Source organism: Haliotis rubra, unplaced genomic scaffold, assembly GCF_003918875.1.
Source record: "Haliotis rubra isolate DU_JTF1 unplaced genomic scaffold, ASM391887v1 Scf335, whole genome shotgun sequence".
Taxonomy (NCBI): Eukaryota; Metazoa; Mollusca; class Gastropoda; order Lepetellida; family Haliotidae; genus Haliotis; species Haliotis rubra.
In genome coordinates this window covers 1,032,200-1,059,724 of record NW_025767008.1, presented here as the reverse complement: position 1 = coordinate 1,059,724, position 27,525 = coordinate 1,032,200, and the positions used below count along the sequence as shown (strand labels likewise).

At 41.7% G+C, this 27,525-nt stretch overlaps 1 protein-coding gene across 2 annotated transcripts; it reads left to right on the top strand.

Moving 5' to 3' along the window:
- The first annotated feature begins 3,232 nt into the window (after positions 1 to 3,232).
- Positions 3,233 to 13,343, top strand: LOC124284376 (early endosome antigen 1-like). Of its 2 annotated transcripts, XM_046720464.1 has the most exons (4): positions 3,233 to 4,637; positions 11,917 to 11,988; positions 12,383 to 12,454; positions 12,801 to 13,343. In XM_046720464.1, exons 1-4 carry the CDS (start codon positions 3,614 to 3,616, stop codon positions 13,202 to 13,204), a joined length of 1,572 nt encoding a protein of 523 aa, XP_046576420.1. In that variant the 5' UTR covers positions 3,233 to 3,613; the 3' UTR covers positions 13,205 to 13,343. The 2 variants fall into 2 exon arrangements, with proteins under 2 accessions (XP_046576420.1, XP_046576421.1); XM_046720465.1 differs by lacking the exon at positions 12,383 to 12,454.
- Positions 13,344 to 27,525: the final 14,182 nt, after the last annotated feature.

The following is a 27,525-nucleotide window of genomic DNA, read 5'->3' as shown; positions in this document are numbered from 1 at the left end:
ATGATATGTAAGTAATCAGAATGATTCTGACTATATGTGTATTGTTATATGTTTTATTGTTTTCATTGTAAGTAAGAGAAGAAGCCATGCTAATAATTACCTTTGTCGTTCTGCCGTAATCATTAAAACCCTATATCAGTGATCATTAATATGCTATTTTTTGAAATTCAAAACTTCTGAATAGTAATTATCCGATTTGAACATTTCAAAACATACACCAAATAACGCTGTGAATCGTGATTTTATAATGTGTCAAAATTGGCGACATTTATGATGAAGCCTATTTTGAAAGTCCATGTTATTTCTCCATTATGAACCATCGGTTTTCATTGGCTTTCCATGATTACGGCTGCAACGGATGTACCGCGCCTTTTACCGGTGGTTTAAAAACGTTCGAAAATCTAAAAATAGCACACTGCTCCTCGACGTAAATCCGTTAAGTCGGGCGTAGTAACGCCTAGGCTTAACCGACGTTGTGCATGACGTGTAAGAGGAGGGCGCTGCTAAGCCCGACGTAGTGTGTTACGCCTGACGTTAGCTACGCCCGACATGCGCATACGGCCACAGGTCTCCTGTGTGGTTGTCTTGTTGTATTCCGACGTCGACAATGGCTCCGGTGCGAGTATTTCCATGCTGTACATAACATCTCCAGACATGATGCTGTATTTTGATGACCACACTACTAGGTCGGACAATATCTTCACCATTCCAGGGTGTCGTTGTACAGCACAACCTTAGCGCTATAAAGGCTACCTTAAGCCTATGTTAAGGTATGGGAGTTACGGTTACCTTAGCGCTAAGATCGCTTTCTACAACGGCACCCAGGGGCAACATACCCATGGTGCTTAGAACGTTGTTTGTAAGCAAGCCGTTGCTTTACTTAATCATCTTTTAGTGTTGAAGAGGACCTGATACCTAAACAATGACTACATTCACTTTACATGTATGTACTGTGATATAATACACAACAGTAACACATTGCACTTTAATGCAAAACCAGTGTTACCACCTAACCAAATTGTACAACATTCAAGATGAGTCGGTCGTCTTTCAACAGTATCGTTTTTCACAAAAACTAAAACGTTTATGCACTACATCTAGCTTGCCATCGGTGAATGTGCCGGCATTCTACGTTTGTTACATAATTCCAACATAAATCGTTAATACATGTCCAACCACTTCCACTCTTTCCACCTATCGACATGATCGATACCATATCCAAAATACGGCACGAAGAAAAATGCAATTGGCAGTTTTCATTCTGTTTGAAATTCGGTTTTCTATCACATCATCTGCTCACTGTAAGGCAAATATACTGCATCGTAATTCTGGCCAGTTTTGACACATTACGAAATACACACAGTTAACGTCAAAGTGAATTTTCAGCCGTATTGCAGAGTGTTTATAAAATCACGTCACACGTACTCTTACACGAATCCCTGAATCCCCCATACAGTTCAAAATAAAATGACAAATGGTATTTGTCACTAATATCAAGTGTTTCAGTGAAATCTAACGAAATATATCAGATGCCGCGCTGGGAAAGGACCACGTCGTTTGAAATGTAAACAAAGTCGAATTCTGATTTCACTCTGTGTATCTGTTCGCCTACTTTTGTTGCATACACTTGTTCACTAGTTTTAGACCATGTACGGGAAAGGTATTGTAGCAAGCGCTGGTTAAATAAAATAGGTGTATTCAAATGATTTCCGAGATTCATCACAACATATATAGTTTCTGAAAGCGTGACGCCATGACTGATGAAAAATTCACGCACGGCGACGATGGAAGTTCTCCTCATTTCTGACTGTTTTCCTTGGTCACAATGAAAACAAAAAGAAAATATGAACCAGCAGATTGTCAGAATGTTACGGACTACTTACATGTCATATTTATGTATACACGTTGCTTGAAAGAACGAAATTTCCCGTCGAAAAATCCGGCGTACTCGTGTCAGTGAACACGCCATTTTGAGAATGTCGCTTCTCGATAGTGATGTCATACGCACGTGAACATTGTTACACATATCTGGTCTTTTCATTGACGTGAGGCTATGAATGAAAATACACACGAGCAATCTTTTGATTTGGGATTAGACAGGATCAAAGGGCTGTAACTCTGGCCTGTTTAGCTCGGCAAACAAGGACCGCATGATGGCATAACATTTCAGCACTTATTTTGAGGGACGATATACTTTCATTGTAAGAAAAAAGAGTGTATAATTTCAAACATTGATATCAAATATTGAAAATATTTCATTTTGCTTCACATAAGAATAAATGTGATTTTATCGTGTACACTTCCCCTTTAAGATATACGATAAATCCTGTAAAGTAACACGTGACTTATATCCTGTAATGTGAGTGAGTGAGTGAGTGGGTGAGTGATGATCGTTTTACGCCGCGTTTAGCAATATTCAAGCAATTATCACGACAAGGGACGCCAGAAGTGGGTTTTGAACATTGTACCCATGTGGGGAATCGAACCTGAGTCTACAGCGTGACGAGGAGAAGCTTTAACCATTTGGCTACCCTACAAACCTCTGTAATGTTATGCACGATACATATCCTGTACAGTAATACATAAAGGACCCTGTTATGTATTTTCAATAAAAGTAGGAGGTGTTTTATTTGGGGTTCATCTACAGGAACATGCACCATTATCTATTTAGTTATGCTGATTCTCATCCGGCATTCCAACCCACACTCTCAGAGTCTGGCACCTAATCGCCAGCACACAAAGTCAGCCATCTAACTCATTCAGCTACCGCGGCTTCCAGAACAGTGAAAGTCGGACTTCGTCGGACAACGGACTTTGTGCACCCTCTGATAAGTGATAATTGGCACGACTCTCACGTCCGAAAGCTATGAATACCCCTTTGTGGACTCAACCCAACAAATGTACTAGAATCTGTACTTCCCTGACACAGTGTAATCCCAGCTATAACGCTTTTAGCAGAGATTTCTGATGAATGTGTAAAGGGTTTTGTCGCCGCTTCTATTTACAATATATTTGATGTTACTTTAACAGTGACAATACACAGAACAGTCTTGTACCTACAGAGTACTTGACACTGGATATCCATTTCAATATTCTCAGGTAGGTATCGCCATGTCGGTTGTTATGGTGCCACGTGTACGCACACTACTGGTGGAGCATGTGTTTCCCCGAGCTGGCATTCTGTCAAACACTTGAGTCGGGCTATAGTACCACGTTTACCCGGCGGCGAGGCAGTCGTCCTCATAGCTGCGCGCTACACAGTACAAGTGCACAATGGAGGTATCAACTATTATATTCATCAGTCTCGTGCTCTGCGGTGTCAAAGACGTACAGGCTGATGCCAGTTTGTCCGAGTTGGATACACGGGTTGGCCAGGTTGAAAGAGATATTGATGCATGGAAACGCACAACTGGTGGTAATCAGATTAGAATGATTAAGGACTTTAAAAAGTTTGAGTCGTCACTAAAAGAAGAACCTGACCGGAACATTCGTCCCGACCCTGATAAGGCGTCTAGTCAACCAAGCAATAACTGACATCCTGACAGAAGAGTATATTAGCAATATCATCAGCCCACGTGTTCTCCATGAAGTTGACAGCCTGAAAGCTGACTTCATGACGCTGAATACAAGCTCTGTGATGATGAGAAATGAGGTTGAAACGTGCATGGATGGACTACAGAAAATCCAGCTGAAGTTACCCACAGATATTCAGAGTTTAACCTCTCAACTGAACCAGACCAAAGAAGATCTGCTTGATACAAAGGAAGTAATCAGTCGACTTACAGAGGACTTTATTACGCTGAATACAAGCTCTGTGAAGACGAGAAACAAGGTTGAATCGTGTATGGATGACCTACAGGAAATCCAGCTGAAGTTACCCACAGATATTCAGAGTTTAACCTCTCAGCTGAACCAGACCAAAGAAGATTTGCTTGATACAAAGGAAGTAATCAATGGTCTCGAAGAGGACTTTATCACGCTGAATACAAGTTCTGTGAAGACGAGAAACAAGGTTGAATCGTGCATGGATGGCCTACAGGAAATCCAGCTGAAGTTACCCACAGATATTCAGAGTTTAACCTCTCAACTGAACCAGACCAAAGAAGATTTGCTTGATACAAAGGAAGTAATCAATGGTCTCGAAGAGGACTTTATCACGCTGAATACAAGTTCTGTGAAGACGAGAAACAAGGTTGAATCGTGTATGGATGACCTACAGGAAATCCAGCTGAAGTTACACACAGATATTCAGAGTTTAACCTCTCAACTGAACCAGACCAAAGAAGATTTGCTTGATACAAAGGAAGTAATCAATGGTCTCGAAGAGGACTTTATCACGCTGAATACAAGTTCTGTGAAGACGAGAAACAAGGTTGAATCGTGTATGGATGACCTACAGGAAATCCAGCTGAAGTTACCCACAGACATTCAGAGTTTAACCTCTCAACTGAACCAGACCAAAGAAGATCTGCTTGATACAAAGGAAGTAATCAGTCGACTTACAGAGGACTTTATTACGCTGAATACAAGTTGTGGTATGAGGAAAGAGGTAAAACCGAGTGATGGAAATGAAGGTTCGTCATTGTCGCAGGTGTCACCTACGACTCCAACCACGACGTATCCTGGAAATACAACAGGTGAGACTGTTTGCAGAGAGTTGTCGCTTAATTAACGATCTATCTTGATAGTTCAACCGACAGATATGAGAATAATAAGTCCAGTATAGGGTTTACAAGGCATGTAAAGTTTGGGGTATGAACAAATGTTGGAACGGCAGGTAATATCAGCAGGTAATGTCAGCCCAGGGCTTACAAAGGCAGGCAACGTTGTTAGCAGGTAAAGCCTTACAAGGGTACAGGGCATGTAATGGGTCAGCAGCCCAGGGCTTACAAGGCATGTGAACGTTGGGTAAGCAACACAGGGCTTACAAGGCATGCCGTTGGGGGTAAAGCCTCCTGGGGCCTGGAAGCCGTGTAATCGCTGGGTTAATGGGTGATGCCAACACAGGGTTTATAATAAATATTGACATGTAGTATAAAGGTTTCCATGTGTCTTTTGTTCTTATTTTGTATCTAGGACAAAAAGAGAAAGTTCAGTTGCCTTGTAGCTGTATGTAACTTGATACAACATTAGGCCGCCTTTACACAGGGCGGCGACCGCTCTGCCTTCTCTCTGCGTTCTAACAATTACCAGGACGCACAACAGTCGCCAAACCTATGTTTCTGTGTAACTGCTCTGGCGTCCCTTGTGCCTTCCTTGTACGACCTAAGCTGCCAATTTTTGACATTTTAGTGGCGTTCTTTGAGCGGCCTTAGCGTCCTCAGCCTTCCTCTGCCTCTCCTCCTCCTGCCTCCCTCTCTGCCTCTGCCTCCCCTCTGCCTCCCCTCTGCCTCCCCTCTGCCTCCCCTCTGCCTCCCCTCTGCCTCCCTCTGCCTCCCCTCTGCCTCCCCTCTGCCTCCCTCTGCCGCTCTGCCTCTGCCTCCCTCTGCCTCCCCTCTGCCTCCCCTCTGCCTCCCCTCTGCCTCCCCTCTGCCTCCCCTCTGCCTTCCCCTCTGCCTCCCCTCTGCCTCCCTCTGCCTCCCCTCTGCCTCACCTCTGCCTCCCCCTCTGCCTCCCCTCTGCCTTCCCTCTGCCTCGCCTCTCCCTCCTCTGCCTCCCTCTGCCTCCCTCTGCCTCCCCTGCCTCCCCCTCTGCCTCCCCTCTGCCTCCCCTCTGCCTCCCTCTGCCTCTCCCTCTGCCTCTCCTCTGCCTTCCCTCTGCCTCCCTCTGCCTCCCCTCTGCCTTCCCTCTGCCTCCCCTCTGCCTCCCCTCTGCCTCCCTCTGCCTCTGCCTCCCCTCTGCCTCCTCTGCCTTCCCTCTCCTGCCTCCTCTGCCTCCCCTCTGCCTCTCCTCTGCCTCTCCTCTGCCTTCCCTCTGCCTTCCCTCTGCCTCTCCTCTGCCTCTCATCTGCCTCCCCTCTGCCTCGCCTCTGCCTTCTGTGTACCATCATATGCATATAACGGCGTCCGTTCAGCATGGCCTCTGCTGTCTCTGGCGACTGTTCAGCAACCGGCATACTCTAGGTGTATAAGTACCTGGCTACGACAGTTCATCATTAGTTTCATACGAGCAGGCTAAGTGGAATCATCGTATAACGACTTCAGTAAGCATGAACAATGAACTACGTTTGCAAATAGCTTGTTTGCAAGGTCAACAAGCATTGTTTTTCAACCAGATAGCCATTGCCATCATAAATAGAAGGATATATAGATGTAGAAGAAGAAGCTTGAGAACCCTGTGGGTCCGCCCTTGGTTGATGCAACACAGACGGTTGCAATTCTGGGACTACAACCAACTAATGCAAGAACTGCGTCTTGAAGATGAAGGGTCATTCTACAATTATCTGAGAATGGAGCCAGCCCTTTATGACGAACTCCTCCAATGGGTTGGCCCAAGAATCGCCAAACAGAACACGAATTGGCGAGCGACTTTAGAGCCAGGACCCGGTTGTATCAAACTTTAATGAAGCATTAACGTGCCATTACACGTTCATTAACTAATGTATCATTAAATTCTGTTGTACTGACGTTTTAATTATGCTCTGTTGTCATTAGTGCGTCATTAACTTAATGAAGGTCCTGGGGTATCATTAGAGCGTCATTAAACTTCCTGGAAAAGTGAAACATTGCGCCAGAATTTCTTTTGCGCCGCACTGGATCTACCTACAGCTATAAAATTACACAGAAATGTAGAGTATTAAATGTCGTATCTCATGGCATAAACTCAGTTTGAAAAGTAGACACTGCTGAATGTTACTCCTAATTTTGTTATGCGTTAAAAACAGTAAATTTCTCTGCTTTTTATCGTGCACTGATAAAAGTACTGTGCTACTATATTTTCAATTTGGCATCTTTACGGAAAGTGTGAGCGAACAAAATTCTGCCTGATACCTGAATGAAATAGGTATGTGTTAAATTAGTTTGTGTGCTTATGTATAACGTTATACACTCAATCTTAAAAGTGACTCGCAATATGTGTTGAAAATGGATTTTCCCCCATGACGTCAAATGGCTACATAAAGTTCACACGCTTATAAAGATAAGATGGCCTCACTCCGGTATGCTTCGTACTAAGTCATTGTAACTCAGATCACTTGGCGAGAATTTGCTGTGAATAAGGACACAATATTTTCGTGATGTTCTGTTCACGGAATTATCGAAAACAATGATACTAAAAACATTTCTGACAAACGCGCACCTGGCCAATGGTTATATGCCATTGTTTTGTCTATAACACAACATAAACAAATTCAATGAACAAGACATATCCTTTAAAAACGTGTGCATATATACATTTCATTATTTACTTAGGTTTAAAATACTAAATGTTGATAATGAAATTAGTTTCATGAAACCATATGTGAACGATACGCAAAGTATACATTATAGATAATACAAGTATAATCTGCAGGACAGTGTGATTGTGTTTACTCTTATTCAACCGACCTTCACCTCAAAGAAATTGCCACATATGTCCAACAATGTTGACGTATGATATCACTACCGATGACCGATTTCTCATGAAATGGCGGCTTCGTGGATATGTGTGCCCAGAATTTTGCTAGGGAACCTTGGTCCATAAATGTATGATGTAAGTAATCCGAAACATTCTGACTATCTGCGTATGGTTGTTTGTTTTTATTGTTTTCATTGAAAACGTCAGAACTGCCGATAATTGCCTATGTTGTTCTCCATGATTTTGCGTCTCGCATGGCGTCACGCTGCACAGAACTTTCGTGTAAATATATCAAATTTCAGTATTGTATCTGTTTTAAGTTTTCTAGTTCTTGCTACGATACTCTTTCCGTGCATATTCTAAAAATATTGAGCTCATGCATGCTACGAATAGACGAACTGATGTCTAAAAATTTTAGAAAATGCTGCACAGTATAAAATCTGATTTTTGCTTTGATTATATATTTCTAGCAAGCGCTGTGTAATGAGCACAACGTCCCGTTTTCACACTTTATATGTTTCGTTTTTTCTTAGACACATGGTTATAGTGACAAAGACATTTGGAATTTGATTCTAAAATGTATGAGGAATTCAGCAATGCATTTGTCACAACTGAATATGAAATATACATGATGTAATAGGCGTCCTATGACTGGCCTTAGCGAAACTTGATTTTGTAAACACTATCCAATATGGCGGAAAGCTCACTTCGGCGTTCGTGTTCGTGTATATTCCAAAACATCCGAACCGATTCTAGGTTTATCGGCGACTTTTCAGAATTATTTAGACGTGTTTCTTCACAGCAGTCGAAATGTCAAAGTAAAAGTTAACCTCCTTATTTTCACATCTGTGCATGACACCGATATCGCATTTTGCTGTCAAAGAACATGATCTGATGATGATAGCAGTTGAATTTAACCTCATCACGGTACTTAAATCAATCAAAATATATCATAACAATCCGTATGAAAAATGTGCTCGCTCAGCAACAACCCGGAAAATGCCATGTAACAATCAGGTGTATCTAAAATGCACCCCTCTCATCGGAAAACATGTATTTACGCATTAACCAATGACAGTATTTCATTTATGTTTGACTTATCATTTAATGGAATGATTTTTGCAAATCTAAGTATGTACAACTTTAATTAAGATTATTTGAACAGAAAATAAGTGTGGCTTTACTAAGTCAAGAAAAGATTTAAGAGGTACAATTTTGAAAGTTTACAATGCTTTCCTTGCTTTCCAATCCATTACAAGGATTCATATCCTAGAAAATGCATATTTTCATGGAATGATTATCTGTGAATCTAAACACATCACTTGGTAAGGTGAATTGTCAATACTTACAAAAAGAGACAAATCTGAAACACGCATGCTAATTGAAATCCCATAACGATCCGTTGCATTCCCCATAACACTCCGGAATTCCAGTAACAATCACGTCACCAACGGCGCGTATTACAGGGTGTGGACCTGACAAAATCGCCCTTTCATGATTAACGCCACACCAAGTGGTTCTCCAAGCATGGGGGAGGTTACCCCGGGGAGTTAGGCAGTGCAAGAATGCAAATTTGTGTATTTCGTTTTTGAATTACTTCACTAATTACCAAACTGCCTGATTGCAGAAGTTTATTTGTTTGACAACTTCTAAAACATATAACTGACAACTTCTAAAACATATCACTGCGTTAATATAATTACTATTGCCTGATGGCTAGATAAACGCTGCAGCTAGCATGTACAGATTACAGCCACAAACCGATGTTTTACTTTCATTTCCCAACAATCATGACATAAAATTAACAGGGAACTGACTAATATTCTGGATATTATGGATACGGTATCTAAACATAATATCTATTCCACACCTTGACTGAGTTGGGGAACACCTATCTACACTTAGCACAGCAGGCTCAGAATGAACAGGTTGTCTTTCAAGGTAGCATTTAGTTGTTTTACGCTCACTGTAAGTACGTAAATGGTTTTATTTGACAGAATGATCGCAGCTTACATACATAATTAACATTGTTATACAATTGTTGTCCAAACCATGTCATAGGTAATTTATTAATACAAAATCTGTTGTAATATGTTGCTTTCATCTGACGAAACCGGAGGGCAAACATGGGTCGGACAGAAATATTTCCATAGATCTACTGAGTTGTTACTCAGTACAAGCTGTCGAGCGCCAAACTTTCACGTACTCCTAACCTGACACGTCACAATGACGTAATAGCTGGCAGCTTTGGGGTCGTAGTGTCGGCAGTCAAGGCATTTCATAACTAGCAGTGAGATGTGTCGCTCGTGTTAGGACGTTATTGCAGGGTAAGTTCTAAGTTTCTGCTTTTAAACTGATTACGGAAATTGATGAAATAGTGTAAATGTGTATTGTACGACTCCTGAAAAGCAGTATGAAAGTTATAGGAAGCAAGTGCTTGCTTCACACAATGTTTACACCCAGACGTTTGTTTAGCCTGTCATCGGCGGGAATGAAGGAAGGTCTGGGTAAACAACGCAGCGTTTCACCTGATAGACTTGTTATATTTAATCAAATTATGTGCTCGTAAGTTTCGTCCTTTGAACTGATAACATTTACAACTGTCACGGAAGATTTTATGAGATTTTTTCAACTGCATTGCATTGAAATACATCCCCGCTACATAGCACACGGCCAATGTGTACATTGAAGGCCTGTAGCTCTAGCTTTGCTCTTTTAACACTGAAACCTTTATGTGGAACACATGCTTTTCTGCAACACTTTAAAAATATGCTATGGAATGTAGATTAAGGAAGGGAAAATGTGCTTTTTTCTCGTTATTTCTAACATTGACGGAGAATGTTAATCACTCGGACAACCGACATTTCGATATTTACCACCTCACACTGCCACGTGTTTGTACCCTTGTTGTTTATCAAAGCACATTGCAACAACAAGTACGGTTGTGTCAGCTACAGTTTCCGCCTCAGTTAACAGCCGTTTGAGAATTGTACTGCCGCCGTCGCTCGGTATGAGTGCTTGACAGACCTGCCAGAGTTCCCCTTAATTGACAGCATTCCAGTTAATGAGACATCAATAAAATCTAAATTTTGGTACAATTTATTGCAACAGAAATTAGTTAAGACATCACCTGAAGTTGCAAAAGACAAATTGAGACCTGTTATGAGATTACCACTAGAAAATAAATTTAAACAACTCCATTTGAAAATTTTACACACTGTTGTACCATGTAATATTTACTTTCATAAACTTAACATGAAGAATACTGCTAAGTGTGAGAAGTGTGATTTAACTGATACTCTTAATCATTACATGTTTTATTGTTCATCAGTCTTGCCTTTTTGGTTAAAGTTTATCGATTGGCAACAGAATAATTTTTATAGACATTTCAAACCACAAAGTTACAGAGAGAATGTATTGCTTGGATGTCAGGAAACAGATTATTTAGATAAAGCTAATATTATAAGTCTTAATTATGTCTTCACAGTGGCAAAATTTTATGTTTACAAGTGCAATGTGTCAAATACTATTCCAACACTCAAAGCTTTTAAAAGGGAATTTCTCAAACAGCTAGCAGTAATAAACCGTAGTTCTTATAAACATAAAATTATAATGTTAACCACTTTTGACTTTATGTTACAGTAAAAAAGCTTGTATTCAGTGTGTGTAGAACGAAGCTAGGTCTGTAAATGATCGTGGAGCCCTGACCACGTGGCATACGTAGATCGATATGTATCAGTCGTGGTCTTATGTCTGTGTTAATAAAGAGTGGAAAAAAACAAAAACAAAAAAGACAGAGTTTGCCTGACACTATCTTTAAACTGTGTTGCACAAACACCGAGTCAATTGCCATGCTGCCCTTCACACTGCGTGATAAACATGAAGAGGAATTATGACTGGGCATAAGTGCAGATGTTTTTGTTTGTTTATCTATTTTTTCTTTCAGTGTATTTATCTGAATAATCATGTATGTTTAAATACGAAGTCCACATAGAATATGATCGCCTCTAACCTAGCCCAACCCGGGGGGCGAACAGATTCTTTAGTTTCACCGTTCATGTTATTATTTCAAAAAAACCAAAACAATCTATTCATTACAACATTTCAACAAAGAGGGGCATCTCAGCTGTTAACACACAGTCAGTGCGCAGCTTACTACATTTTCAGATTCAAACTGTAAATTTAAATTTAAGAAGTGTTCCTTTTTTTCCTGCAGACACACGCGGTCTTGATGAACAGGTATCTCAATCAAATCAAACCCTATATTAATATTTAATACCTCTGCTATAAGAGATGTATTCTGAATTTATTCATACATAATATTGAAAGGCAAATCATTTGTGGGAAGCGAAAACTGAGACCATTAGTTATAATGCGTATGTGCTATGTACAGTTTTCTGACTAAAAGATTCCCTGTTTCAGCCTCCACTGACCCGAGCCTGAGCAACACGGCTTCACTAGCGCCAGTGACGACTCAACACTCTGATCTACACGGTAGGTTAGAAAACCCGGCAGGCAGGAAGCTCAGTCCTTAATTTTTCTTCCATTTAACAGGCTGATGTATATACCTGTGGAGATTCTGACTTGAGGGATGAGTCTCACCTGTAGTATCGATCGACGTTCATGTTGTCAGTCACAGGATTTCAAACTGTAAAAACTAAATTTAGGAAGGGTTAGTTTTTTTCCTGCATAGACACGCGGTCTCGATGAAGAGTTATCTAAATCAAGTTGAACCATATATATTTAAATACTTCTTCCATAAAAGATGTATTTAGAATTTAATCATACATAATATTGAATGGCACAACTTATGTGGAAAACTGAGGACAGTAGTAGAAATGCTTATGTGTTATATATAGTTTTCTGAACAACATATTCCCTGTTTCAGCCTCGACTGACCCGAGCCCGATCACCACGGTTCCACCAACGCCAGTGACGACACAAGACTCCGATCTACACGGTAGGTGGGAAAACCCAGCAGGCAACCTTATATCTTATTGCCCTAATAAATACCAAACAACATTTGTACTGACATTATCAACTTGTAAAGTTCAACAAACATCATCACTCTCCACACGTACACAAATATTGCTACAACTTCTGGTTCTAACAGAAAGTTCTGTATTAAACACACCATCCATAATTCCAGAAACCACATGTTGACATTCCCGCCATGTTGTATTGTTGTCAGCCATGATGGAATTGTTTAAACGATGCAGCAATGTCCGAGTCACGTATCACATGATGAAAACATTGTAGATGTGTGACAAAGATGTCTGATGTACACAGTTTACTTTGTGTTGCAGCGACTCCATCACCAGCAGCAGGCCGCCGCCTCTGCTCCGCCAGCGAGGACGGTGACCTGGAGAGAGTGAAGCGGATCCTGGCAGCGGGTCACGTGGACATCAACACGAGAGGAGGAGGCTACAGCCTGACACCGGTGATGATGGCAGCAGTGAGGGGACACAGAGATGTGGTGGAGTTCCTGGTGGGTAGAGGGGCTGATGTGTCGCTGGTGGACAGGTACGGTTACAACGTCCTTCACTGGGCCTCTCTGGGTGGAGACCTGGAGATCGTGAAGCTGATCGTGTCCAGGAACGTGCTGGACATCAACGCCAGGGACAACTACGGGCACACAGCGGTCTACTGGGCGAGACGCAGGGGACATCCGCGAGTGGTGGAGTTCCTGGTGTCACGTGGTGGACACTGAAGTCGGTGTCGGTGTGGACAGTGACGGTGCACATGTCGTTACTGACACTGACGAGGTGTGTGCCGTCCACGTTGTCGTGTGTCACGATTCAGGTGATTTCCTTTTACTTTGTGAATATAAATAAAACTTGTTGAAAGTATTTTCAGACATTTTGTCATTTGTTGTGTTTGGAACCTCGCGTGATCAGGTAAGAAAATTGTGAAGTGAGTGTAAACATGAACGGTGAGTGATTGTACGTAAACGTCGCCCGTCTTAACATAATTCTGTGTTAATTTTGTTCTGAGAATATCGCGAATTGTGAAACAGACAACAACAAACTGTTTGTTTACATGTCGCTGCACTCTGTGACCTCAGACTGAGTAGAGGTTCACCCCAGCTGACATGGCGCCATTTGTAGAGTGACAGTGACGTCACACTGCTGGTGACGTCACAGATATACACTGAGGTGCCCGGCCGTCCTCTCAGCGGCGCAATGCTGGCTTCATGCCATACAACATATTTGTCAAATACCATCGTGTGGTCGGGAAGGAAACGTTTGATTGTTTAACAAAGGAAGAATGGGCATTTGTAGCTGATTACTGCTGAAATTTAACCCTTTTAAGATTTAACACACAGTATACAACATCAAACACATAACAATCATCACCCAAATCATCTCAGCTTTATTAATTCAATGGATGCCAGGGAGACAATTATTTCCCCCACTTCTCTGTTTCTTGATGTAACATTGTTTTTTAGGCAAAGTACAATTGCTGATATGGCCGGTAAGAATTATATACTTCGTAAATCTCGCCATTTTTGACTAATGAAGCCATTCGCGGCATCGTTTACTGTATGTTGCAAATGTAAATATCGGATAATTACCCGTTGAACTGATTGTCTATTAGAGATCACTGGTATGTGGTCTTTTTGAACAAATCGCCAAAGGTTATTCTGAAACGTCGCCTTTAACCCTGAAATCGTTTGAACTGTCTCGGAAGTAAACACAAACGCCGAAGTGAGCTCTCCGTTATGTTTGATAGTGTTTACAGAATCATGTTTCACGTCACAAATATTTAATACCCAGCTGCAACGCACACACCCCTGAATTCCTCATGTATTTAAAATCAAATGCCTGATGGTCTTTGTTCAAATAGTGTTTTTGATATTAACCCCCTGGTTGCCGTTCAAATAATGTTGATGATATTAACCCCTGGATGCCGTTTAAAAAATGTTGATGATATTCACCCCTGGATGCCGTTCAAACAATGTTGATGGTATTAATCCCTGGATGCTGTTGAAATAATGTTGATATTAATCCCTGGATGCCGTTCAGATAGTGTTGATGATATTAACCCCAGGATGCCGTTCAAATACGTTTCATGATGCTAAACCCCTGGATGCCGTTCAAATAATGTTGATGATATTAACCCCCCAGGATGCCGTTCAAATAATGTTGATGGTATTAACCCCTGGATACCGTTCGAATAATGTTGATATTAACCCCTGGATGCCGTTCAGATAGTGTTGATGATATTAACCCCCTGGACGCTGTTCAAACAGTGTTGATAATATTCACCCCCCTGACACAGTTGAGTTGTGTTTTCTTTGTTCTGACACACAAGCCTGAAAAGTGAACGTTGTCGCTATAAAAGTGCACAGTAATGTTGAATTTTAATTAAATTCCCTATCCGATGTATTTGTGAAGATCCGTGCTAGACCTGATGTAACTGGAATCCTGCTAAACCCAACTCACTCACTCATTCCATCAGCGGCCCGTGAAGATCCAGGTTAGAATTGGTCTTTAGTAACCGACGCTTGTCGTAACGGGATCTAGGTGGCCAGGCTGGCTAACTTGGTTGACATATGTCACCGGTTCCCAATTGCGTGGATCTATGCTCATACTGTTGAACACTGGATTGTCTGGTCCAGACTCGAATATTTACAGACCGCCGCCATATAGCAGGAATACTGTTGAACAACAAACAACCAACAAATCAACCAATCCTATCCGATGAGTGAGTGAGTGAGTGAGTTTAGTTTTACACCGCACTCAGCAATATTCAGCAATCCAGTGATCAACACCATGAGCATCGATCTGCGCAAATGGGAACTGATGACATATGTCAACCAAGTCAGCGAGCCTGACCACCCGATCCCGTTAGTCGCCTCTGACGACAAGCATGGGTTACTGAAGGCCAATATTCTAACCCGGATCTTCACGGGTATAATCCTATCCGATGGGATAAATACAAATATTGCCTGTAAATACTAAGCCGGCTTGAAAAGATGTCCGAAATTTTGTTATGGGTGAAAAAAAACACATAAAAAAAACAACAAAAAAGCCCGAAGTAAATGTCTCCAAAGCACTTCACGACGATATTTGTTTTCGACTTCATGGAATGTGTGAGGGAACCAAATAATGTCTGGTTGTATCTGTTGTTCACGATGAACCAGACTACTCCAAAGCAAAGATCCACTTTGTAACCGGATACGTTGTAGTATCACAAATTACAGGAAATATTAAAATCACACAACATGAGAATTCATGCAACAGCGAAATGGTTGGTCCTGCCCCATATCTACATAAGTTCTTAGATTCCCATATTCCGGTGTTTGTGTAGATGTATTCCGAGTAATTTTTCATCATCATTAACAGAGTACAAGTCACATCTTCAAATATAAAGAAATTACTGAAAATTGCGACGTCGGAAAAGACGACATTTGTATGTTTATTGATCAACATATGTACCTCACATAATTCCGTAAATTATATAAAAGGCTTCGTATTGGCTGCCATTCTTTCCACAGAACATGAAATGAATGAATTCCGATTTAAATAATGCCCTTATAGATAAACAGTTACCAATAGACAGTTTGATTATGTATCTTAATTTAACGTAAATGAAACGAAATGGTTCACAAGACAGGAATATATTTTCAGTTATAGGAGTTTTCTTCATGATGATGTGGTTTTTTCTTTTCAAAAGTAATGAAAGATGCCAAAAATAGTTCCTTTTGTGTGGAGTTTTCAGAATAATTATTTAAGGTTTGTGCAAAGGAATAATAAATATTGAATACTGGACATTATGTACTAAAGCACGTGTTTCAGTTATGCCTACTTTTCATCCAACACTTGTGTAGGGGCTAAAAATATTGTGTACAGCGCTAAATGTGTCACTTTCGTCTGTAAATATTGTTTAAACAAGCCCCCCCAAAAATGCAAAGAATAGACAACCAGAACATATAGCCTATGTCCGTCTATGGCATCATATTATCATATTGAATAAGGCTAAATGTAATATTTTTCACCTGATGAAGGAGTAAGTCTATACCTTGAAACGTTGTGTTCCCGATAACAAAGACGTTGACATTCATAAAACTCTCTCCCTTATGTTTATGGCTTCTGAATGACATTCAAATACCTGAAGACTTAATGTAGATAATGAAATTAGCTCGCGAAAAAAAGATCTGAAATAAACGTAAAATGTACATTATCATACTTAAACTGATAGTATGCTTAGCTTGATAGTATGACTGTGTTTAATCTTATTCAACCGACTTCCATCTCAAACAAATTGCCAAATATATACAACAAACTTGAGATACTACATCACTATCAATGACAGTGTTGTTTTTTTTTTGTTTTTATAAAATGGCGAGTTCACTGACTTCTCAGGATTTGGCGAGGGTCCTTTCTTTGATTCAGGAATAGTTTGTGGTGTAAGTAATGAGAAACACCCTGACTGCCTACGTATTGCTATTTGCTTTCGTTTTTTTTAGTGAAGTTAGGAATGTCGATGCATTCCGTTGTCGTTGCATCGTTGATTTTGCGTCAGTCACGGCGGACGGAAACACTGACAATTTCGTTTGAATTCATCAAATCACTGTCTCTGTTTTTAATTACCTAACTCTTGCTACAAAATCTATTCTGTGCGTCTACCGAAAATACCGAGACAACGAATGCATTGAATTGACGAATGGATGTCTGACAATTTGAGAAAATGTTACACAGTGTGTAAAATCTGGATTGTTCTGCGTTTACATATCAAACAAGCACAGTCTTACGAACAGAATGTTCGTTTTCACACCAAATATATTTCGTTTGATATCATTTGGACACTTGGTATTGGTGACAAAGACCATTTGTTATTTTATTCTCAAATGTATGAGGAATTCAATGATGCATTTGTCCCATCTGAACGTGAAATATACGTGACGTAATGCAAAAGTGATTTTTTTCCCAATTAAATAACCGATGTTTGCATTTGGCAACATACAGAAAACAACCCAGTTAATCGCGGTTTCGTTATCTCTCACAAATGGCGACATTTACTACGTACCCAAGTTTGAAAAGTCATTTTCAGTACTTTTACTTTGCCAAAGATGATAGTGGATCCTATCAATACACAGGAAGTTTGGGTTAAAATGAAAAACATAAAGACAAATAAGATGACACAGATTGGGAAAGTGTTTACTTACATCATTCACTGATGTACACTAGTATATACAATCCCCCAAACAACGGATCACTGAATATATAGTTCTTTAATTAAAAATCAAAAGTAAAAATATACTTTAATAAATGTAGAAGAATAATTTATTGCACCCATGTTTAGAGGGAAGTACGGAAGCGTAGTAGGGCTCCGGCGAATTTTTTTTTGGGTCATTATCTCCTACGTAGGACTTCGTATCTCCTACGTAGGACATACTATCCCCTACGTAGGACTTAGTATCACCTACGTAGGACATATTATCTCCTACGTAGGACTTCGTATCTCCTCCGTAGTACTTAATATCTCCTACGTAGGACTTAGTATCTCCTACGTAGTACTTAATACATTTATATCCTTTTTAAGGTTGGGATTATCAAGTTTGGTTATTTAGTTGAGAAATGTTTGGCTATGCAGGACATTAGATAGTCGGAATGTGAGTCAGTGAATATTCATGACACTAACGCAGTGTTAGAGAGAGAGAGAGAGAGAGAGAGAGAGAGAGAGAGAGAGAGAGAGAGAGAGAGAGAGAGAGAGAGAGAGAGAGAGAGAGAGAGAGAGAGAGAGAGAGAGAGAGAGAGAGAGAGAGAGAGAGAGAGAGAGAGAAGGGGGGGAGGTGCTGATATGAGCTTGGGACTGGTCAGTTATGACGAGGTGAGGGTGGGGCTGTCAGTTATGACGGGGTGAGGTTGGGATTGATCAGTTATGACGGGGTGAGGGTGGGGCTGATCAGTTATGACGGGGTGAGGGTGGGGCTGAAGGTGGATGAGTCGTTTAATGAAGTGTGGAAACTTTAAGAATAATAATGTATGAATGAACAACTTCTTTGTTACAATGGAGGCGACGGTTTATTGTTGGTTGTATCACGGTTAGTTTTCCATGCTACTTTTATATCCATATATGTGATACTCTAGATATTTTACAGTCCGACGATGACTGGTTATTTACCTACTTGTATCTGTTGTGTATGTCCAACATTTCTCGTCACTATATGGCTGAAATATTGCCGAGGTCACGATAAATATTAACTCACTCACTCACTTACAACGTGTTGCCTTACCATACACTACATGACTTGAATCAAGTCTTCACACAGTATAACCACTACTCCGAACAGCACGTGCAACAAACAATGCATAACATTAACAACAAAACCCTTTATCATCAGCCTCCCTTACTATGTGTTAGTACACAAAGGCAAGAGACTCTGGAAGAAACAGGCAAATATAGGTGTAGTATTGAAGAGGATCAACAGCATCCAAAACACCATGAAAGCAACAGGGAAACCACTAGCCAGCCAGACACAACAACCACGGGGAACAGTAGACCAGGTTCCATGCAGTTGTGGACAGGCTGCTGTAGGTGAAACATCCAGACACCCAAATGCCTCCCACCCATCCATCCACACGCCCTAACGTTTAGCCATCCACCCATTTACCCACCCATACGACCTACCCATCAATCCATCTACCCAATGTTCCATCCATTATATCCACTCATCAACATGCCCTACTCATCAACCCATCCTCCCACCATTGCATCCATCTGTCCATCTGTCCATCCACTCCCCATCACCATCCACACCAACCTATCCTCCTCCACAATCCAACCATGCATCCATACACATTTCCCCACCCCTTCCCCTGCCCCACACCATTCCATCCATCGACCTTCCCACCAATCCAGGCTGAACGTTACCTGCTGCTGAAATACGCGTGATGATAACAGTGATGATAACAGTGATCGTAATAGAGATGAGGTGATAACAGTGATGATAACAGCGATGATAACAGTGATGAAAACAATGATAACAGTGCTGAAAACAATGATGATAACAGTGATGATAACAGTGATCGTAACAGAGATGAGGTAATAACAGTGATGAAACAGTGATGATAACAGTGATGATAACAGTGATGATAACAGTAATACACCGGTGATAACAATGATAATAACAGTGATGATAACAGTAATACACCGGTGATAACAATGATAATAACAGTGATGATAACAGATATGAAATAGTTATGATAACAGTGATGAAACAGTGATGATAACAGTGATGATAACATTGATGAAACAGTGATGATAACAGTGGTGAAACAGTGATGATAACAGTGATACCGGGATGATAACAGTGATACAGGGATGATAACAGTAATGACTGCAGTGATACACTGGGGATGACAATGACAATAACAGTGATACAACGATGATAACTGGGACGATGGTGGTAATGATGATAACAGTGAATGGTATCCATGATGCACTTGTGATAACAGTGATGAATACTGATGCGGAAACGAGAACAGTGATGATAACAGTGATACAAGGATGATAACAGTGATACAAGGATGATTACAGTGATGAAAACAGTGGTAAAGAGATGGATACAGTGATGTTAACAGTGATACAACGATGGATACAGTGATGAAAACAGTGGTACAGATATGGATACAGTGATGATGACAGTGATACTGCGATGGTAACATGGTTGCTAACAGTGATGAAGGGGTGGCAACAACGATGATAACAGTGATACGGGCTGATATCAGTGAAGAAGTGATATAACTGATGATAACACTGACGATACCAGTGATACAGGGATGATAAGAGTGATACAGTGATGATAAGAGTGATACAGTGATGATAAGAGTAATACAGTAATGATAACAGTGAAACAGTGATGATAACAGTGATACAGCGATGATAACAGTGATACAGCGATGGCAACATGGTTGCTAACAGTGATAAAGGGGTGGCAACAACGATGATAACAGTGATACGGGATGATATCAGTGAAGAAGTGATGTAACAATGATGATAACACTGACGAAACCAGTGATTCGGGGATGACAACAGTGATACAGGGATGATAACAGTGATACAGGGATGATTACAGGGATGGTAACAGTGATACAGGGATGATAACAGTGATACAGGGATGATTACAAGGATGGTAACAGTGATACAGGGATGGTAACAGTGATACAGGGATGATTACAGGGATGGTAACAGTGATACAGGGATGATAACAGTGATACCGGGATGATTACAGGGATGGTAACAGTGATACAGGGATGATAACAGTGATACAGGGATGGTAACAGTGATACAGGGATGGTAACAGTGATACAGTGATGATAACAGTGATACAGGGATGGTAACAGTGATACAGGGATGGTAACAGTGATACAGGGATGGTAACAGTGATACAGGGATGATAACAGTGATACAGGGATGGTAACAGTGATACAGGGATGATTACAAGGATGGTAACAGTGATACAGGGATGATTACAGGGATGGTAACAGTGATACAGGGATGATAACAGTGATACCGGGATGATTACAGGGATGGTAACAGTGATACAGGGATGATAACAGTGATACAGGGTTGGTAACAGTGATACAGGGATGGTAACAGTGATACAGTGATGATAACAGTGATACAGGGATGGTAACAGTGATACAGGGATGGTAACAGTGATACAGGGATGGTAACAGTGATACAGGGATGATAACAGTGATACAGTGATGAAACAGTGATGATAACAGTGATGATAACATTGATGAAACAGTGATGATAACAGTGATGAAACAGTGATGATAACAGTGATACCGGGATGATAACAGTGATACAGGGATGATAACAGTAATGACTGCAGTGATACACTGGGGATGACAATGACAATAACAGTGATACAACGATGATAACTGGGACGATGGTGGTAATGATGATAACAGTGAATGGTATCCATGATGCACTTGTGATAACAGTGATGAATACTGATGCGGAAACGAGAACAGTGATGATAACAGTGATACAAGGATGATAACAGTGATACAAGGATGATTACAGTGATGAAAACAGTGGTAAAGAGATGGATACAGTGATGTTAACAGTGATACAACGATGGATACAGTGATGAAAACAGTGGTACAGATATGGATACAGTGATGATGACAGTGATACTGCGATGGTAACATGGTTGCTAACAGTGATGAAGGGGTGGCAACAACGATGATAACAGTGATACGGGCTGATATCAGTGAAGAAGTGATGTAACTGATGATAACACTGACGATACCAGTGATACAGGGATGATAAGAGTGATACAGTGATGATAAGAGTGATACAGTGATGATAAGAGTAATACAGTAATGATAACAGTGAAACAGTGATGATAACAGTGATACAGCGATGATAACAGTGATACAGCGATGGTAACATGGTTGCTAACAGTGATAAAGGGGTGGCAACAGTATGATGGTACAGGGATGGTAACTGATACAGGGATGGTAACAGTGATACAGGGATGGTAACAGTGATACAGGGATGATAACAGTGATACAGGGATGGTAACAGTGATACAGGGATGATAACAGTGATACAGGGATGGTAACAGTGATACCGAGAAGCTACTCAAGTCCATGAGTTCGTCTTTCATGAATGAGCGATGCAGTCACACTCCACAAACACCGGCTTGGAGTAAGTTGCCTTTATCCTCAGAACATGACCGAGACGGAAGATCGTTCACACTCAAGTTTGGAGGTTCAGTTGAGCCAAAAAAAAATAAAAAAATATGCGACTCAAAAGTTATTTGTTCAAGATTACAAAATTCAAAAACTCAAAGGTATCGTCACAAGTTAATAATGATTTATGCACACATGCTCATGATCTAGCCAGTGTCGTACAACAGTCTCTCCTTACAGCAATGCACTTACTAGGGGTTCAAGCAGAGTAAAACAATCCTCACTCACTCGTCGAATACATATAATCTGTGAACGTACTCGAAAGAGGATGTGTAGGTTCCGGGGTCAGCTGATGACGGGTCCATGTCTCGCCCTGGACACGATGACAACTGGATAGTTCATCTGCAGCCTCCACGTCTTCATCGTCTTCGTCGGAAACAGAACGTGTGTATTTTTCTATTTAGCTTACTGAAAAAGAAACTGTCAACTTTATTCTAAACATATTTTGTTCACACCGAATTAGGAACGGTAACCAGTAAAACTGCTGGGTGGTGTATTGGCTTGGTACAGAAACCAAGTAAGAACACGTCCATGCCGCGTGTGCTGTGGCACCCCCCGTCCGATCAGAGATGGGCGTGGGCCTGTTCTAAAACCGAAAACCCAATTCGACGTCGCAGAATGAAATAGTCGTAGCTGGCACTTACACCCCAAAACCTTTTTTTGTTCTCTTTCTATTTGCATTGGTGTTGTGCATTTTCACAAGAAAATGTGGATTTATCTTGTCATTTTTTGAATATATTGAATTTAACAAAAGGCGTATGTAAAACCCCTAACTCGGTTACGACCTTCTTCTGGTGTTAGGTCTATGATATTGCGGTAAAACGAAAGGGTGTGTGTAGGTCCATGGGTCAGCTGATGACGGGTCCATGTCTCGCCCTGGACACGAAATTGCGTTGTAAGTGGTACATCCGACAAAGTAGATATATCGTACTTGTACATGGTGAAATTATGTCCAATTTGAAGTTGTATAACATAGAGAGTGAACGGTATGGGTCTAATATCTAGCGTCCATGTTTCTATTGTTTTGTGTTTGATGGATGTACAATATCATACTGCTGAAACTACATCATCACGTGGCCATCGAGTCCCGAAAACACGCCATGTGTGAACTGTATACAGTCTACATGCCATGGAGGGACTTAAATAACTGAACCCGTGAAGGGCCGGGTTAGAATATTGGCCTTCAGTAACCCATGCTTGTCGTAAGAGGCGACTAACGGGATCGGGTGGTCAAGCTCGCTGACCTGGTTGACACATGTCATCGGTTCCCAATTTCGTAGATCGTAAGTGTAGCCCTATGCTGATTCTCATATATCATGTCAGAGTCGTTAACTGACACTTGAGATTCTTTGTCACCTGATTTGGTATTCATATCACAGCTATTTCATCAATACATCAGCACTAATAATTTCATCTTCTTTGTAAAAGGACAATAGAAATAATTACGACGACATTCTGGGACACTGGTCTTTGGGACGAATTTATATATTGTCCAAAATGGACGTTGTAGGATTTGTGTGATAATTGTCGAATTCTTGATCATCCATGGAAAGGATGGAATACTTCTCAGTTGGGAAAATAACTGATTGAGCAGTGTCTCACCAATAGGTTTTGTGTGATCCAATGTTCAGATGTTAACCACAGAGGTATGTGTTTCACTTCAGACAATTGTCTATCTCACCGCCCGTAGGTCGTCGTGATCAGCGTTATTGTAGGCCCGGGAGGGCAGGTAGCTCTGTAAAACATGGAATCACTTCAACATTCAAACCACCAACTTAGCCAAGGTAACCATTAGTACTAGCACCCCTTACACCTGCAATGAGGCTAATGCTTTGCAAGAACACGTGTGTCTATCAAAACGTGTACCACTGCCTACTATGACCGCTACATACCACCACCATTACATACAAGCATCACTGCATCCAATCATCACTACATATCATCACTAAATACCAGGATCACTACATACCGTCATCACTACATACCATCATCATTACATACCATCATCAGTATATACCATCATCACAGAATATCATCACCACTACATACCATCATCACTACGTACCGTCATCACTACATACCATCATTACCCCAAACAAGCATCACTACATAACATCATCACTACATACAATCATTACCCCAAACCATCAACACTCCATACCATCATCACTACATACCATGATCACTACATATCATCATCACTATATACCATCATCACCACATACCATCACGACCACGAACAATAACCACTTCGTACCATGATCACTACACAATATCATCACTACATATCATCATCACCACATTCCATCATCACTACGAACCATCACCACTGCATACCATCTTCAGTAACCCATGCTTGTCGTAAGAGGCGACGAACGGGATCGGCTGGTCAGGGTCTCTTGGTTGACACATGTCATCGAATCTCAATTGCGTAGTTCGATGCTCATGCTGTTGATCACTGGATTCTCTGATCCGAACTCGATTATTTACAGACCGCCGTCATATAGCTGGAATATTGCTGAATGCGGTGTAAAAGTAAACTCACTAACTGGAATCTTGAAATTACAGCCCCCACTCAGCTATTGTCTTCACCACCATGGCAATCTGTACAGCCAGTGATCGAGTAACTAAATTTTAAAATTTTGAAACAAATCAACTCATCCTTCAGCAGGAATATAATCAGCTAAGAAATATTTATAATGCTTACCAAGCTACATTTACAGATGGATCTAAGGATGGTAAAGCAGCAGCCTGCGCCACCATCACTGGATCCAGAACCATGTCATCTCGTTTACCAGATAACTGCTCCGTCAGTCGAGGTTGGAGGAGGTCACTATAAGCCGATGTACCACGCGTACCAGTTTAGCACCATACTGCTCTGTCAGTCGAGGTTGGAGGAGGTCACTATAAGACGATGTACCACGCGTACCAGTTTAGCAGCATACGGCTCTGTCAGCCGAGGTTGGAGGAGGTCACTATAAGACGATGTACCACGCGTACCAGTTTTAACAGCATACCGCTCTGTCAGTCGAGGTTGGAGGAGGTCACTATAAGACGATGTACCACGCGTACCAGTTTTAACAGCATACGGCTCTGTCAGTCGAGGTTGAAGGAGGTCACTATAAGACGATGTACCACGCGTACCAGTTTAGCAGCATACGGCTCTGTCTGTTGAGGTTGGAGGAGGTCACTATAAGACGATGTACCACGCGTACCAGTTTTAACAGCATTCGGCTCTGTCTGTCGAGGTTGGAGGGGGTCACTATAAGACGATGTACCACGCGTACCAGTTTTAGCAGCATACGGCACTGTCAGTCGAGGTTGGAGGAGATCACTATAAAACAATGTACCACGCGTACCAGTTTTAGCAGCATACGGCTCTGTCTGTCGAGGTTGGAGGAGGTCACTATAAGACGATGTACCACGCCAGCGTACCAGTTTTAGCAGCATAACGGCTCTGTCTGTCGAGGTTGGAGGAGGTCACTATAAGACGATGTACCACGCGTACCAGTTTTAGCAGCATACGGCACTGTCAGTCGAGGTTGGAGGAGATCACTATAAAACGATGTACCACGCGAACCAGTATTATTAGCATACGGATCTGTCAGTCGAGGTTGGAGGAGGTCACTATAAGACGATGTACCACGCAGCACCAGTTTTAACAGCATACCGGATCTGTCAGTCGAGGTTGGAGGAGGTCACTATAAGACGATGTACCACGCAGCGCTACCAGTTTTAGCAGCATACGGCTTTGTCAGTCGAGGCTGGAGGAGGTCACTATAAGACGATGTACCACGCACCAGTACCAGTTTTAACAGCATACGGCTCTGTCTGTCGAGGTTGGAGGAGGTCACTATAAGACGATGTACCACGCAGCATACCAGTTTTAACAGCATACGGCTCTGTCTGTCGAGGTTGGAGGGGGTCACTATAAGACCATGTACCACAGCATTACCAGTTTTAACAGCATACGTTTTAACAGCATACGGCTCTGTCTGTCGAGGTTGGAGGAGGTCACTATAAGACGATGTACCACGCGTACCAGTTTTAGCAGCATACGGCACTGTCAGTCGAGGTTGGAGGAGATCACTATAAAACGATGTACCACGCGAACCAGTATTAACAGCATACGGATCTGTCAGTCGAGGTTGGAGGAGGTCACTATAAGACGATGTACCACAGCGTACCAGTTTTAACAGCATCGGATCTGTCAGTCGAGGTTGGAGGAGGTCACTATAAGACGATGTACCACGCGCGCACCAGTTTTAGCAGCATCACGGCTTTGTCAGTCGAGGTTGGAGGAGGTCACTATAAGACGATGTACCACGCGTACCAGTTTTAACAGCATACGGATCTGTCAGTCGAGGTTGGAGGAGGTCACTATAAGACGATGTACCCAGTATTAACGCATCAGCATTGTCACCAGTTTTAACAGCATACGGATCTGTCAGTCGAGGTTGGAGGAGGTCACTATAAGACGATGTACCACGCAGCGTACCAGTTTTAGCAGCATACGGCTTTGTCAGTCGAGGTTGGAGGAGGTCACTATAAGACGATGTACCACGCCGCATTACCAGTTTTAACAGCATACGGCTCTGTCTGTCGAGGTTGGAGGAGGTCACTATAAGACGATGTACCACGCAGCGTACCAGTTTTAACAGCATCCGGCTCTGTCTGTCGAGGTTGGAGGGTCACTATAAGACGATGTACCACGCGTACCAGTTTTAGCAGCATACGGCACTGTCAGTCGAGGTTGGAGGAGATCACTATAAAACGATGTACCACGCGTACCAGTTTTAGCAGCATACGGCTCTGTCTGTCGAGGTTGGAGGAGGTCACTATAAGACCATGTACCACGCGTACCAGTTTTAGCAGCATACGGCTCTGTCTGTCGAGGTTGGAGGAGGTCACTATAAGACGATGTACCACGCGTACCAGTTTTAGCAGCATACGGCACTGTCAGTCGAGGTTGGAGGAGATCACTATAAAACGATGTACCACGCGAACCAGTATTAACAGCATACGGCTCTGTCTGTCGAGGTTGGAGGAGGTCACTATAAGACAATGTACCACGCGTACCAGTTTTAACAGCATACGGATCTGTCAGTCGAGGTTGGAGGAGGTCACTATAAGACGATGTACCACGCGTACCAGTTTTAGCAGCATACGGCTTTGTCAGTCGAGGCTGGAGGAGGTCACTATAAGACGATGTACCACGCGTACCAGTTTTAACAGCATACGGCTCTGTCTGTCGAGGTTGGAGGAGGTCACTATAAGACGATGTACCACAGCGTACCAGTTTTAACAGCATCGG

What these genes read in the sequence shown, in the direction of transcription:
- LOC124284376 (XM_046720464.1), top strand. Translation starts at nt 3,614, where the DNA reads ATGACGCTGAATACAAGCTCTGTGATGATGAGAAATGAGGTTGAAACG. An exon ending in TCAACACTCTGATCTACACG is followed by an intron (nt 11,989 to 12,382) that starts GTAGGTTAGAAA and finishes TCCCTGTTTCAG; the next exon opens with CCTCGACTGACCCGAGCCCG. An exon ending in ACAAGACTCCGATCTACACG is followed by an intron (nt 12,455 to 12,800) that starts GTAGGTGGGAAA and finishes TTTGTGTTGCAG; the next exon opens with CGACTCCATCACCAGCAGCA.